The following is a 16,992-nucleotide window of genomic DNA, read 5'->3' as shown; positions in this document are numbered from 1 at the left end:
TGACAAAATCCTATTGATTACATGTGGTCTGTTTCTCATTTCCAGTCAAGCTTTCTGTCTTGAGACATGAATAGTTTCATTAATTAGGTGAAGTAAACACACTGACAAGCATTCAAGCTAGCCTGGTTCGGGCATAATAGTCCCAGTATTATGGATTCATTCTCTGTAGTCGATGAAAATTTGGTTATTCATTTAAATGAAAGCAGAATCAAAACTGATTGGTGTTCTTTTTATTTGATTATGCTCCCAGAATATATCCAGTACAATTTCCTCCTACTTTCAGAGGCTGTTATGCTTCACAAGGAAAGACAGCAGTTATTTATTCCAGATGTTAAAATCCCTCCTGCCCTAGGTTCTGGATGCAAGGCAAAATACTAAGAATTTACATTGAGTCTTCTATTAAAGATGCAGTTGTTTAGTAACATATCAACTGTGTTAAATACTTGGAAAAACCGAAGTCAGATCTTTGGGACATTTCATTGCTGTGTTGACATGGATCAGTACTTGCCTTACATTGCACTCCTCTTCAGTAACCAGTATTCATTTTTTCTCCATCTTGTCATGTTCTGGAAATGCATTTTCAGATCTTTTCAACAAATTAGGGCTATATTTTTGGATGCTAGCCTTCATCCCAAGGTTTATTTATCATTCCATTTTATCAATGGAAGAGTCCTCCCTCAACTTTTGACTGGAATGGGCATTCACACACACACACGCACCAAGCAGCACTCTAATCCATTAATCTGCTTTAATGCAACACAAGCCAGTAGTAGCTAGACCACAGCAAAACCCGTAGCAGCACTGATGTGCCTCTTGTGGAACAGGAGAGCAGGTCCACTCCCTGAAGTGGGACAAGCACGACCTGTGGGTGAACATGGCCCGGTGGCCTCCCCCTGGCAGGACCAGGGCAGTAACAGGCTCCACTGATAGGCCAAGGATGATCAGACAAGGGAAAATACTGAATGGGGTGCAGGGCCCATCCAGAAAGTCCAGTCAGAAGATGGGAGAAGAGACAAAACTACCGTAACACAGGTTTCAAGGCGTACCCAGGAGATGAGGCTGGAGGCAGGGGCTGCCCATACCTAAGCTGAAATGCTGCCCCAGAGGCATGGCCAGCAGATGCAGGGAGGAGGCTTGCTGGGGCAGTTAGGGCTTTATATTGCCCTCAGGAGCTTGGCAGCTGCACAGAGGAAAAGGTATACAGAAATGGGGTGAGGAAGGGGTGGGGGAAGCAGAATTTAGTACCCTCTGGGAAAGCAGTTTCAGAGAATTACAATTTCTACAAGCAAGAATGAAGTAATTAATTGTTAGCAATTCCACTTCATTAGTATAAGCAAAGTATGAGCATCATCTGTCCTGTTTCTGCATGACATAATGAGCCATTAAAAAAGCAATTAAATACACAGTAAAAGTACGTTTAAGAGTAGCATTGAAAAGGAAGTGGAAAGTGTCTTTACTTTTAAAGATCAGCTGACACATATTTTGATGTGAGGCAAAGACACATTATCTTTTTTAAATCATATTCAAAGTGTGCTTCATGTGACCTTCTATGACTATAGGAAGTCCCCCTGCAGAAATTTTGACTTTCAAATCATGATAGCAGCAATACTTCCTCAGGGTATAAGAAATTACTGGACACCCAAGTACTACCATGGTGTGACTGTTACCGTTCTCAGAAGTCATTTCAAAGCACTACTTATTCCCGTCATGTACACTGATCAAATAATTCTTTGGACTTTCATGGTGGCAAGACCACAGAAATGATGAGCACTGGAAAAAAGAAACCTCAATTATGGTGGGGAAAAAAGCAGACCACATTTGAAATCATCTGGCCACTTCTGCTTCTCAATACTTCCATTAATTTCCATGCTGCCTTCCTTCACAAAATTAAGGAGAGGAATACTTAGGAGAGCAAGTGGGGGAAGGGAAAATGGCGGGGGTGGGGAGGAGAGTAATCTATCATTTTAAGTCTAGTTATCCAGAAATACTTTCATGCTCACCCTCCATCCTGCTAGCAGAAGATGGAAAACAAAAGGCATTTGACAGACCATTGCAGCTGCTTTTGGTCCTACCTCCACTGTTCCTCTTGGTCTTGAGCACAACCACCATGTAGAAATCAGAACTTACTTCACATAGAGACAACTGCTCAGCGAGGTCTAATATTTCATCAGCTTTCAGTCCTACAAAAGAAACATTCAGTGCAACTCCTCAACCCCCTGGTATCGCATCAACAGCTGGGAACCAGTTCCTGATTCCTCTAAAGGATCAATCATTTACAGGGCAGTGGGGGTTTAGCACAAGGAGTACAACACTCCGCTTCTATGCTCGTCAGATGATCCTTGTGCATAGCAGTAGACAGATGACGACAGCTTCACACTTCAGTCTTCAGACAAGGGAATGCCAGAAACAGTGGATGCTTTGGACCTTCATGGGGCAGTAATGGCACCATGGGGCCAGAAAGGGATTTTCATGCCTGTCTCTTCCAGCCTTCACAAAATACAGCTGCCCAAAGCCAGAGACTACTGTTCATGCAGCCTTCAACTTTCCACAGGTTATAAAGATATACTTTAATTGTCAGCAATGAACCAAGACTGGGCCTGGGTTCTCAGAAGAGATTTGTATTATAAACATTTATTTCTAGAAGTTCATCTTCTCCTGCAGCTGAATTCCTAGGCAGCCATACCAAAAGTGTTAAAGACCCCCCAACACCCTCCCAACCCTCCTACCCCCAACTTCCTTCTTCTTAAAAATAAAGAGATTTGCAGTGGCCATATTATGAATGTTTTTATTGCTGTCTGACAGTCTGTAATACATTGTTACCATTCCAGTCTTTAATATGTAGACTAAAAAAATAAACCATAGATCTAAAAGTACACTGTATTAGTTTAACACATAACCAATATAGCAACTGATTCAACATATGCTACAAAGGCACTTTACAAAAAAGGCAAAAGTAATTTAAATCCATGTTTCAAGGATATTTAACATTAAATTCCAAAGGTTGCTTCTGACAAACTGAACTACCCGCAGAGCTGCTAGTGTGACTGTTTCCAAACAAAAGCTCACTGAGAGATTCTGTGTACTTACACATAGTATTTCAAAGCAGTAATGCTCTCCTGTGTTTAATGAGATGTTACAAACAATATATTCTTCATTTGAAAAATGTGTGCAATATTCAATGCAGAAATTAAGTTCATTTTTAAAGTGTAACACACGTATAACCAAGTACATACACGATATGCAGGGTGTTAAGAAGTTAGTAAGGCCACTTAATCTTTTAAATCTGGCACATAGTACAGAAAAGATGTTGTGGAAATTCCCATGAAGTCTAAATCTAAGTACTTTCAAAAATGTCCCAGCTACTTTGAATACTACTGGACTTTGTAACTGAAGCAGAAGTTATTTGTAGGGTAGTTTCACTATAGCCATATTGGATTTCTTGGATGGATATGTTACTTCTGGAGTAGAACATAAGAAATGACTACTTGACTGGCCTCTAGACAATCTAAAATTTCTCACCGGTGTTAACATCTGCATGACTAGGCATGCTCTATATTCATTTATACATACACGACAAGAAAACATAAACATCTTCTAGCAGGAAAAGGGAAACATTCGTAGTAACATTCCTGTAGGAAAACTTGATTGATATATACAGAATATATTAAAAAACAACAACGAAAAAACCCAACAAAACTACACAATTGTCAGCATACAAAAATATGAGTTCAGTATCTTTTTATACTTCAAAACCTAATGATGAAAAACCCATGTATCCTGAGACAGGTATGCACTGTGCATCTAGATTTACCAATGCTAGTGTACTACTAGAGTACATTTAGAAAAGCACTACCTGCATTTATCAGCAAGTACAGAGATATAGTACATAAGGCAATGCATTAGCTCTTTTCATAATGTTAAACAAAAATGGTGCAAAATATGCATAAAATGCCGGCAGAAGTAGCTGCAATGTAAAGGGTATGGAACAATATGTATATATACTACAGTTACTGATTTCACAATTTAAATGAAAGTAAATGAAAAATACTTTGCTTTTTTGAGCATCATGCTTAACCATGATGTGTATACTCACATTCAGGCAGTTGTCTGAAGTATATATATACACATACGCACACTACATCTGACAATGAATTAATAAAACAAAAAAAATCACTGCTGTTTGCTTGTGAATTTCTATGGGTAAAGAGGTCAATAAAACTGGTTCATTTTTTTTCCATTAGATGACAAACGAACTAAGTATGATTACTATAAATCCTCATCAACTTACATTTAATTGTTGTGGCTCTAAACCAGTACTGACCACTACTGACGGCATTAAAACAAACAAATAAAAACCAAACTAAATACCTGATGTGTTTCCTAAACCCCAGTGAAAACTACCTAAAAGGCCACTAAAGACTAGCTCTCTTAGTGGACATAAAATTGGTTGTTTGGTTCAGCTGATAGCAGGAATATCTACTTTAAAATGGATCTCTAAACAGGAATATTTACTTTAAAATGGATCTCTAAACACAAACATGTTGGACATTTAGAAACTGGAATAGATACATTTTTGTATTCATTTACATTTACAATCTACAAGGAAAATAAGTGTTATGAAACACCTAATTTGGGGAACTATACTGAATCAATGTTCATTCATAAAGACTGTTTAGCATCCCGTTATTCATAGATGATGGTTACAAAGATAGGCCAAACCCCATCAGCTCTACTTTAAAATCAAAATCTAGTTTTCTCCAAGCATGAACCCTATGGCAACTGCACTGTTCCTTGGTCCTTAAGCCTCCCTTCCCAGCTGTTACATCTCCTGTACAAACCCCACAGACAACCACCAGTAGTCAATATTTGGTACTGTATGCCTCCAGATCCTTGAATTTATTCCCAGAACTGAATTTATTCCCAGAAGACTTGTCTTGGATGAAAAAGTAAAAATGACACAGAGAATGCCTTCCCTAAACCAGTACAACACATCCTCGCAAAAACAGGCTGCACAATCTGTTGCTGCAGAAGCAAAGATTTAACAAGTTACGGGTGTTACAGTTCTCGTAAATCATCACTCTCGGCTACCTCTAAGCCTCAAAATTTATGAGAGGATAAACATAATACTATGATGAGAATGGATTTCTTTCTTTTAGCTCTGCAAGTCCACCTTGCATAGGGAACAAATACATCTGCTACGTATACCAAACAAATAATAATGAACGTATGTAAATGTATACTTCATGAATGGGCTTCTTAAAGTTTCATCTAATGTTATTGGAAGCCAGATGTGTTAGAATGTGCTCTGAAAACAGAGGGAAGAGAAAAGCAGTTAGAAATTCTGCACAATGTTTCAAGCGAACACTGGCTTTTAAAGGAAATTCTGAGAAATTAGTCACCCGCTTTCCATAGACAGTCAGTGGGACATTTATGCTCATTTCCCCCTGGAAATCCTGTACTTACACATGCTACCTATCATTTCAGAAAATGAAGGCTACAGTTTCTCAGCCCCTTTGATACCAGGCTAAAGAGACACTTTATCTTGCAGCGTGGGTCACCAATGAAGCTCATAGTGTTGAGCAAGTTTTTGAAAACTGCCTCTAGGGATAAAAAAAAAAAAAACAAAACAAAACAAAAAGAACAAAAAATAAGATACAAACCCAAAAGGTCAGGATTTCTGATGCACACTCATGAAACAATAGCTAAAATATTTGTCCAGTGACTGGCTCGTAAGTATTTGTCCCTCGGTGTTTACAAGTGTCTATTAGCCCATGTTTTCACAACAAAAAGAATTAGGCACTGTATTATACAGAGAGACTGTTTTGGTATATTTGCACTCCTGCCATTTTCAATGCAATAAAGAGTGATGACTTGTTACAATAATGCATGTGCATGCAACAAGATTCTGTCCTATAGGTTATTTTGTATTATACAGGATTAGCAGCAACATGCACCTGACAGCTGATTTGCCTTGTAGTAGAAAACAAAACTCACGTGGGCAAATCTCACAGGAAGATGTGAGCTCACAGCTGGGCTCACACTGACACCATCCTTGGCATGAGGCGATTATGGCTTCTCTAAACTCCTGATGTCTGAACAAGCAGAAACTGAACCCTTTTTTTGTGCTTTTGCCCGAAGCGGGAATTACTAGAGCCAACACTGTCTCTCCGAATGAAACACATCCAGAAGTTTGAGATCCTGACTACAACAGCAACTACAGAAATTGTGACTCTTTTTTACGTACATGCATTTGATCATCCTAGACAAAATTTCTAAAGAGTAAAACTTTGTTTTCTATTTTTGTTTGTTTTAATCAAAAAGATTATAGTCCCACAGCTTCCACTAACTCTGAAAGAGTGTAAACTTCAAAGCACAAAGGTGAAATTGTTAGTGACGTGTTCATTGCTGCATATCTTTGTCACAGTTTAAGGCAAACATATTTAAGATTGTACTAGTAACTGATATGACTACATAAATATATACACATTGAAACTCACGTGTATGTGCAGACATAGATATCTGTGGATATATAAAAATATTTATTTTCTTAGCAAAGTTAAAGTCTGTGTAAAAACATTAAGAATAGTGAAAAAGGTAGGAGCTCTAATTCCTCCTTTGGAGAAAAGTAGTAAGTCCCCTAGATATCGTATATAAAAACACTCTCTGCAAGAGTACATCTCATTTTGAATTCTCACTTATTTAATTGTGGACTAATATATTTGTTGAAGATTTCATAAATAATTAGATAATATTCAACAATTATGTTGTGAGGTTTGATTGCTACAGCATAACTATAGGCCGCTGTTGTACAGAAAATAACATTTACTCAGACAGTGTATGTCCTGCTCTAACAGACTGCATAGCTGCTACAAGTAGAACTATTTCAGAACATAGTTTTTGTTTCAATGTGTTCACATATGAAGCCTCATCTGGGGACACCTTCTCTGAAAGTTCTTCGGCCAAAAGAACAGCCAAATGCAGATACATTTTCCCTGGTCCCTCTAAATATTCATTACAATTTCAAAATAAATCTATAGCAATTACCACTCCAAAAGAACTGACATCCTATAAAAGAAAAAAACACTATTCTGACAAAACACAGGAAATGCAACAATACATCAACCCCCCGAACTATGCTTCAGCTTATACCACAGACATTTCCAGTTAAACGTAACAATACTGCCTCATCCTCGCCTTCTGTAGATTTGCTAGCATAGCACTATAATACAAGAATATACACAACTCTGGAAAACTCTGAAACGCAGAGACTCAATAATGTAAAACATCTAATAGACAGAGCCTGAAATTCAGTCTAACCATGGATGAAGATCTTACATTTCTTCTCCTTCACTAAAATGACAACTGAACAAGGGGCAAAACTTCACCTCATATGCCATATAGGTACTCTTTCCAAAGGAGTATGACAAAGGACACCTTAAGACATGATTGAGTTTACTGATTACAAGCACATGCTCCTAGCAGTAGTCTGCCTGTAGCCATTAAACACAGTTCTGTGATTTTCCTCCTTTAAACCTCACTTACATTACATACTTGTAACAGTAATATCACCATTCTGAAAAATCATGATAGTGATGGGAAAAAAGGGATTATCAGTGCAAAGGGCCCTGTATGAAGTGCATGCTCATTATCAAGCCTAGTTTATCTAGGCTTTTATTCCTTCTGCAAGAAGACATTCAGTACAGTGTACAAGTGAAGTCATTCTCTCTGAACACAACATCTGTATTCCTACTGCTGGCTATACCTATTGTGTGGCTGAACAAGACACATCAAATAAACTGGATTCCAGTGTAAAATTCTCAAGGAAGATTCCTGTTCTAGTAGCATAAGGCTGGAGTGCACAGATTCCAGAAATACTTTTTAGAAGTTGGTTGTTGTGGTTTTTTTCACTGCCAATAGAGAATATTTAGGGTATTTCTTTCTTTATCCTGAGTAAAGGGTTATTCTATTTATCAAAGCCCTAGGCACACACTGCTGTAGTGCAGTTAGATTTTTGTCATATAGTCCCAGTATCCTTAAGGTCATTATTGCAATTTTCTGGAGCAGTTCTCCTCATTCTTCTCCAACAGGTGGTGGTGGCTGGCATAGCTTGTATAATCTGACGATAAAAAACAAAGCAATTGTTATTCTGAGAACTTGGTCATTATTAAAATAGGTAAATTTAAGGAACACAAACTAAATCTAAGTCTTCCTGCCCTGCAAAATAAGAGACTGAATTCAGTTTAATAACACTGATATAACGCCAGTAAATTTTTATTAATGAGCATGAATGTTCACAATGAAAGTGGTATCATTAAAGCACACATCTATAAGCAATCTTATAAATAAAGACATTCCAGTTTAGTCAAGTTTTCATATTTCTGCACTGACAACCCCGTTCTGGAAAAAGCAAAGTCTCCAGTAATCCAATCACCAGTCCTTGCTCTGAATGTCTAAATCTGAAAAGCTGCTTGGTGACCACAACTGCCTCCAAGTTCAGTTTGGTTTGGCACCCTCAGACCTCACTCTAAAACAGTTCCCTATAAAACTGATGCTGTTTGAAGGACCTAAGACAGATGTCAGATACCTGCCAGGCCAGAACTAAGATTTTAAACTCCCCACCCTCACCCCATTTTTACATGTATGAAGGCAAGAGCAGTAAGACTTGGTTCATATTAATCATAGAATCATAGAATCATAGAATGGTTAGGGTTGGAAAGGACCTCAAGATCATCTACAGATTGGAATAGCCACTCCTTCATTTACAATGGTTTTTGAACTTCTAGTAAGCCTTTCAGCATGGACTTGGTTATTAGCAGGTGTTTGAAACTTTACCCTAATGTTAGGAATACTGAAAATAAATGGCAACCATTCTGACCTCAGGCTCTCTGTGCTGTATGTTCAGCATACAGTAGCTCTGCTGCAAGCACAGCAATTAGAAGCAGGGATAGACATGATCTCATTTGGAGATTACGTATTTTCCTCAGGGAAAGTGTCTCATTGAAGGAACAGTAAAGAGAAGAGACCAAGGATAGCATGGGAAGGAGAAAAAAGCATCAGAAGAAATGAAAAGACAATGACACAGCATGTACATTAATGATGAAGAATCTCAGATATTGTAATACCAAAACAACAGAAATAGCAGGTTTGGTAGATCTGGCTACAGACAGGGTTGTGAACTGTCCAGTGGCTTGAGGGCTAGCGACATTTAAGATCACAGAATCGTAGAATAGTTTGGGTTGGAAGGGACCTTCAGATATCAACTGGTCCAACCCCCTGCAATGAGCAGGGACATCTTCAACTAGATCAGGTTGCCCAGAACCACATCCAGCCTGGCCTTGAATGCCTCCAGGGATGGTGCATCCACCACCTCTCTGGGCAACCTCTGCCAGGTTTTTAGCACCCTCATTGTAAAGAATTTTTTCCTCACTTCCAGCCTGCATCTCCCCTATTTTAGTTTAAAACCATCACCCCTCATCCTGTGACAATAGGCCCTGATGAAAAGTCTCTCCCCAAGATGCTCAGGATATCTGAGTTTTCCACATATATTTTGAAAATTTGCCTGCTAAACATCACATTTATATGACTCCATTTTAACTCATCATAAATTTCAAAATCGTACTACAAATCGACACAGAAAACAAACGTCCATACATGTGGCTGGGCTCCACAAACAATTCAAGATTAATGGGCTGCTGCCTTCTTAGCAGCTACTGAAATTATGTGAGGCACAATATGTATGGCTGCCCCTGTGAGTATGAAATGCTCTTCAACTTCTAGTAACATCCTGTCAGAAAAAGCATCCTGTGGCTATGCAAGAGCAAGGCAGGATAGCTGCTGTTCTCTGATTTCAGTTCCCCTAGGAGTTAACCTAGGATACTGACAACACACAATGGCCATGTACTCAGTAACTGTTCTCTGAATCTCACTGGAAGTGATTGTCAAGCACGGATGGTAAGAATGGGGAGCATCAGTTCTGTCAGTCACGCGGCAACTGCAAACCTGCTCTCAACCCTCTACTATGATGTGTTCTTAAGATCACTGGGCTCTTCCACATTGTCACCTGGCAGACTCAGAAACGTGATCATTTAAGGTCACATTGTGCAGACACCAATGTGTTTGTTTGGAGCCACAGATAAGGCAGTATACATGTATTTCCCATTTATATACCAATGAGAAAATAAGATGGCCTGATTTTATACAGACAAGTATGCCCAGTAAAATAAACACAGCTTGAGTTATTTGATTCTGCTAGTGTGATAAAGCAATAATATTCAAAGCTAGCAAAAGACAGATAAAATTACTGTCAGAATCTCCTCAAAGTAATTGCAGCAAGGTTAGTTCTTTGTGATGCTTTTTCTTTGTGATGTTTTAGCAAAACCTAATTTCTCTGGAACCACGTACAGAAAAGCTGAGGCCCAAGTTCTGTGTATTCTTCAGACTGAGATGGTAATCATTAAGATTACTTGTCTTCAGAATAAGTGATATATGGGAATTATGAGGCAAACAAACAAGGCTGCATAAATCCCTAAGGAGGTATAGTTGATGATGAATGACAGAGTAGAAACAGCCTGTTCTGGGTCAATACGTATGGAACAACTATCTGAGATAGTACAGACATCAGCTGAGAAAAGACAGAAAGCAGTGGCAACTGCAGAGAACTGAAAACACTGTCAAGTGATGCTAAATGGAACCACATGTAATGGTAAAATTTTTTTCAAGGTAAAGAACTGAGAAACTTACACCCCTGCTGGCTATTCCGACTTATGTGACATGTCGCTAATGGTACACCAAATGCCCCAAACACTGAGATCAATGAGATATTCCTGTGATATTGCTGTTGCTGCTGTCTGGCAAGCATGCTGGATGCATCTGTCTTATGTTTTAGGAGCTCTCATACTTTTTCTTCAGCTTTTCATTGCTATGTTGTGGGCGTGTTAGCTGGGAAGAGGTGATCTTTTCTCAACTGATGCAAAGCCAAAAGATGTCTCATAGCTTAGTTTTTCTTTGTAAGAACTTAGATTTTTCCTTTATCACAAAAGCTGAATCTAGATACATGCTCTATCATTTAGAGGTGGAAAAAGTTTGGTTTGCAAAAATTACTTGGCTGTTTTCAGGATTATGTCATGAAGAAGGTGTCCATTTAAGTTCAAAACCATACCATCCAAAATACAAAAAAGCTTCTCACAGCTTTTACTGTAATAAAATGGGGGTTTACTGCCTTAAGAGTCTCACACTGCAAGACAATTGGTCAGGGAGTTTTGGTCCTGGATTGCCTCTAAGCTAATCATTACTGTGAGAAGGGATGCCCTCATCTGCTGGTAAAGGCAATGGCTCTGTTGCTGATAGATTTACCCTAGAATCAGTACTTCTGTTGGATCTTACCTAATGTCTTTTATGGGGCATGCAAGATGTGTACATGCTCTAACCAAAGTTGCTACTCATCAACAGAACAGTAGCTGCTACTCAGATTTACTCATTCCCTGGACACTTAAGGTACACATCTTTTCTAGAGTCAGATCAAGCAGAGGCATGGAACCACATGCAGTGATTAGGTACAAGCGAATTATGAGCAGTATCCTGATTCACTACTGGGGGAAGCTGGAACATCAGAGGGGAGCAAAATGTGTAAGAAAAAGCTCCTTCGTATTAGTGGTCAGAATCCAGAAGACAGTCTTTCCATGAGTCTATGGACAGCATCGTTAGTCAACAAAACCCATTATGTTTTAAACTGGTTTAAAAAAAAAAGAAAGTCTGAATTAGAGTTGGATTAATAAATCCATATATTAAGATAAAATGAAGAACACTGTTGTTTGGTTATTTTCATTTATAAGTGTTGTGCTTATTAAGAAACATTTCAGGTACCTGCAGTCCATCACAGCATTAAAAAAGATGGATAAATACAGAGCAGTCGCATTTTTCATTCTAATGGATGTTTCAGAAAGAGACAAAGAAAGACTACATCATCTCTAAAAGCAACTAGGACATGATTTTGCTGAGATAATGCAGTACAGTATTTCATTAAAATGGGGTTATGGATTTAGTTATGAATATTTCCCTCAAACCACTAAACATCACAAGTGATGAAAGACTTACTCCAGTGTTTTCATAATTAACATGAACTAGGCTTCAGTTTTCAAAAACGGCTGTGTTTTGTAGTGCTACATAACATGAACTTCTGCAACTGATTACGTAAAACTGTGTGGCTAAGAATGTAATTGATTTTATGTACATTAAAGCCAAATCTTACCAGTTACTGCACAATGCAGTCAATGTTTACTGTTAGAGCTTTTGAGCAGCTAGAACAGAATTTGGCACAGATTAGACAAAATCATGGTCTAGGACACAAACAATCAGTTACCTCGGCACAGACTGTGGTGTTCGATCCCTCACTCCTAAATTCTTGGCTGTGTTTTGTACTCTTGCACCCTGTGAAAGAAGAAGAACAACTCTGCTTCATTTATTCCAACACAGCTTAAACGTTTTCTGAACTTTCTACATGAATGTAACTATTGACTATAATTAATACATATGCTCCATGTCCCGGAAACAACTCTCCTCTTCTAAGGTGGGGAACAAGTTAAAGCAGTACTTTAATTCTCAACTTAGAGAAATACACAGAAAAGAGGCAAAATCTTTCCACTTGTCATTAAATAAATATCAACATGGAAGACTTCATAAAAACAAACACATCTTGCTTGATTTTTGTCACCATTCTTTGTAGAAGGCATGGATCACAAAGTTTTTTTCTGAAATGTCACATATTTCCTATGAACTTACAAACAAATATTATACCTTATTTCCTATAAATAACTTTCTAGTTAGAACTAGGAAAATGGCCTAAATTAAGGCACTAAATTCAGCTTAGAAAAATGCAGGCCCTGCTCTTCCTTTATAATCACAGAATCACAAAAAAAAAAAAAAAAAAAAAGGTTGGAAGACACGTCCCAAGATTGTTCAGCCCAAATACCCATGGTTAAGCAGGGTCGGCTAGAAAAGCTGGTCTCTCTATGCCTCAACTATCTTTTGAAAAACAATAATGGAAGTATTTTTGTCTTACTGACTCATCTAGGAAGGAGGAAGTTGAAACATGAATTCATATACCACGATAGTGAAAGAAGCACTCATCTGTAAACAAACTAATGTAGATTTACGAAAGAACTTAGTAAAAAATTGATTTTAAATTATGAGGTCTAGCTTTTAAAGTGCAGTCTTATTAAGATAAAGTAGTCATCATAAAGAAACATCTGTTAGATTTACAGTCTTTTTATGTTTTACAACATTTTAAAGATGCAACTACTTCTTCTGTTGTAATACATACATTGACTCTCTCTTCTGTCTGTAACACATACATTGACTCTCCCTTTATTTCACCTTTCGTACTACCTAAATTCAAGACAAAATAACAGGGAACATAAATACGTAACCTCAGAATTCTTCCAGTGAGATCTTAGATTGGTGTGAAACATCAAGGATAATTTACATTCCAGAGCTGTGATGGTGGCTGCACATGGTGTAATAATTAGGTAGAGTCATTGATTCACTATGTAGAGTAAGACTAGACCTTGAATTTGACTGAAATGTGGTACCCAGGTAATTAAGAAGGTATTATTTCACTGTTATGGGCTCAAATGAAAGATGAAAAAGGCTGGCTGGTTACACACAGGCAGGTTCTCATTGTTTATGTAAATCAACATGTGACAAAAAATACTGTGTCCTTTTTTTTTTTTTGGGGGGGGGGGAAGGGATGAGGGAGAAAGTGGTAAAGACAGAGGAAATAATGAGAGTACCTACAGAACTGAAGGCAGAATATAAGTGATTTTACTAGCTTTACATCTAGTTCAGGAAACATCTCCGCCAGCTGCAAAAGACACATGACTACAGACAACAAAAACCATACATCTTTCCCCAGGAACTCCTCCAGAATTCAATCATTAGTCACTCAATACTTCCTCTGTTTGGCAGTGAGCATTTAATTGATTTCAGTGATTCTCCTCTTTCCCATCTCATCTTGAACCCACAAACAATTTCACATCACTAACCTCCTTCTGGGAGGAGATTCACATCTTGGGTACAATCTTACCCTGTTGTGTCAAGAACCACTGTTTTCACTTAGTTTGAGTCTGCCAGATGCCTTTAGTTTTGCCCTGATAAGGACTATGGTCAGTCCCTATCCACACTACATGTTCTTTAGACCTCTATCATATTCTCCTTCACCCATGAAGCTGAACAATCCTAGATAATTTTGTTGGTTTGTCCTAGCCTGTCTCTATTTTTTATTTTTTTGCTGATATTTTATTTTTTTTTTAACCTTCTCTGAACTTATTCCATTAAGCTATATCTTTATGGAAAGGATCACAACATCCGTTCAAAATGAAGGGTCATGACAGCATGATTTCTATTTTGTCATCTGTCCTTAACTAAACCATTGTAAATTCTTATTTGCTTTCTTGATACCTACTGAGAATTGAGCTGATGTCTTCTACCATATCCCTGAAGTCTTGAACATGAGATGTAATGGAAAGCTCACAGTCAATTATTTTGAATGTGAAGTTACGGGTTTTTTTTTCCCTTTGTTTTAAGTGTGCATCACTTAAAAGTTCTTTACACTGATTTTCATCTGCCGTTTTAGTCATGAAATGTTTAAAAAGACCCTTTTGTATTTCTTCAAAATTACTTCTCATCTTTAACAAAAACTTGAAAAGAGTTCAGAGAAGAACAGGTAGAATAATTAGGTAAGGAAACAACTGAAAAAAAGAAAGATCATATTAACTGACATTCTTCTATCTACACAAGTGGTGGTTTATCAGGGAAATGATCATCAAATTCGCGACAAACAGGCTCCTCTAAAGGGGCCTGTAGCAATAGGACAAGGGATAATGGTTTTGAACTAAAAGAAAATAGATTCAGACTAGATATAAGAAAGAATTTTTTTACAATGAGGACGGTGAAGCACTGTAACAGGTTGCCCAAAGACATGACTGAAGTCCTGTGTCTGGAAACATCCAAAATACGACAAGTCTACTGCTGAAAAAGGGAGTAAAATCTGGTCTCTCAGACTACAGTATGCTGGATGGAAAACAGGACACTTGAATTGAAGGGCAGGGAAAAAATAAAGAAACCCCAACATGACAGACTGCTGAGACTAGCATATGATTAACATAACTGTGAGCCAGAATATACATATACATGGGAAAACCATCTAAATTAATCACATGTAGATCCTGAACATCAGTGCTGTGACTACCTCTGAAACAAAATCACCCTATTTTTACTTGCCTCATTCACTAGACATATTAATCTTAGTATCCTGCTCATGTAATAAATCAAATGCATTGATTTAAAAAGGAGTCTAGCTTTATACAGCCATGTAATTTATTGTTTAGCAAGGTAACAAATTAGACCTTACTAACAACCACCAGATTCTTATTTCTTTTGAGGAAAAGCCCCCAAGAATTACTAGCAACTTGCTACATGACATCTTTGTCTCCACTGAGCACAATTATACTATTTATATTCCAATACACTGTTAATTTATGCTTCTCCAATATCATTCTTAAAGCTACAGCAATGTAAAATTGACAGTGTCTCACATAGGTTTAAGGGACAGTTGTGCTATGCAGCTCCAGAATGCTTCCCTCTGCATACCAGTTTAGCCAGAGCATTGGCGAATGGTGCTGGCAGCACTGAGGAGACACCACCATCAATCTAGAGTCTTACATACAAACTAGTATTTACATTGCCATGAGAAAAAGTGATAGGTTTATTTTCAAGCTACACACTAGTTTAAACTTCACAAGAAACAGTCACATAAAGACAACAGATTTTCTTTATGCCGTATGCAGAGAGCTCTAAACCGGTACAATTCTCAGGAGAATTTTTGAAAATGTAGTGCTGCTATTATATTCATGAAAAGGCATGGAAAAATTATTACTTACTTAAAAGACAAGACAAAATATCTCCTAATCTTTTCTGTGTATCAGGTTTTTAGTTACCTTTCTTCTTCAGAGCCCTGTACCCTCCTGCAGCTCCTTTCCTAGGTCTCTGTCCTTTCCATGCTTTGCTGCATCCTGAAGACACATCCTGTCATGATGCTTTACATAGTATTTTGTGGGTACAGATGTTTACATGAATAAACATACATGAGTAAATAAAATTACTAGAAGACAGCTGGGGCTTTTTGCCAAAAAAATTTATTTTATAAATCCAGCCAGACTGGATAAGCAGATAAAAAGCAGAAACCAGTTAACAAAAACCATGCCACAGACCCAAGTTCATACCAACTCTCACAAGTTGGTCTCTTTTCTGCAGTTCTCATAGAGCAGGTGCTTGTAAATACCTCATTAAAACTGACAGGGCAATTACTTTGAAAATCTATCCAACGCTATCATGGGGGCTATTATGAGTTGTCATAAACATGACCACAACCTCTTCAATTTACAAGAAGAAAACCAAGTTTCTGAGGTCATCCATTCTATCAGGTGTCTTAAGTTATTTGGCACTGGTGCCCCAAGTTGGAAGAGGTACCTGCTCTGAACAGAGATAATTTCTCCTTCTGGAAAGCTGATGCTACTAGGAGCTAATGTTGCAGCCTTCTCCAGAATAACAGATTGAATAGATGTTCTTTCATTTGCACTTGCCTGTGGCTAATCTCTTTATACCACAAAAGATTCAGGGTAAAAATAGGCTAACAAAGTTTTTGTTTGTTTGGGTTTTTTTTTTTATATTAAGCCAGGAAAAAAGCCCCTTGCCCTTAACTAAGTGTTCTGCAACAAACCCCAAAAAGCTTTCTCTGAGCCCCCTGCAAGTTTTATGGCCTGCATTACGCTCCTGACAGTTAAATCCTACAGATAATTTCAACATTAAATCTGGAACTGTTTTCTAAAAAGTACCGTAGTGTGTTGTTGAAATTACTCAAAAACATTTAGAATTTAATGGTTATATTTCTACTCCAGAACTCCAAGACTGATTTAAAATTACAACAAAAGATTATTA

At 37.8% G+C, this 16,992-nt stretch overlaps 1 protein-coding gene across 1 annotated transcript in view; it reads right to left on the bottom strand.

Moving 5' to 3' along the window:
- Positions 1 to 2,765: 2,765 nt before the first annotated feature.
- The window catches only part of PREX2 (phosphatidylinositol-3,4,5-trisphosphate dependent Rac exchange factor 2), a 176,251-nt gene continuing 162,024 nt past the window's right edge, over positions 2,766 to 16,992 (bottom strand). The window contains exons 40-41 of the mRNA XM_065668406.1: positions 12,359 to 12,426; positions 2,766 to 8,116 (exon numbers count right to left, since the gene is read on the bottom strand). Coding sequence (XP_065524478.1) covers positions 8,071 to 8,116; positions 12,359 to 12,426 — 114 coding nt within the window. The 3' untranslated portion in view covers positions 2,766 to 8,070. The remainder of the gene's footprint in view (positions 8,117 to 12,358; positions 12,427 to 16,992) is intronic.

This window comes from Lathamus discolor, chromosome 2, assembly GCF_037157495.1.
Source record: "Lathamus discolor isolate bLatDis1 chromosome 2, bLatDis1.hap1, whole genome shotgun sequence".
NCBI classification, from domain to species: domain Eukaryota; kingdom Metazoa; phylum Chordata; class Aves; order Psittaciformes; family Psittacidae; genus Lathamus; species Lathamus discolor.
The sequence above is the reverse complement of the archived record's forward strand: the minus strand, read 5'-3'. Positions and strand labels throughout refer to the sequence as shown.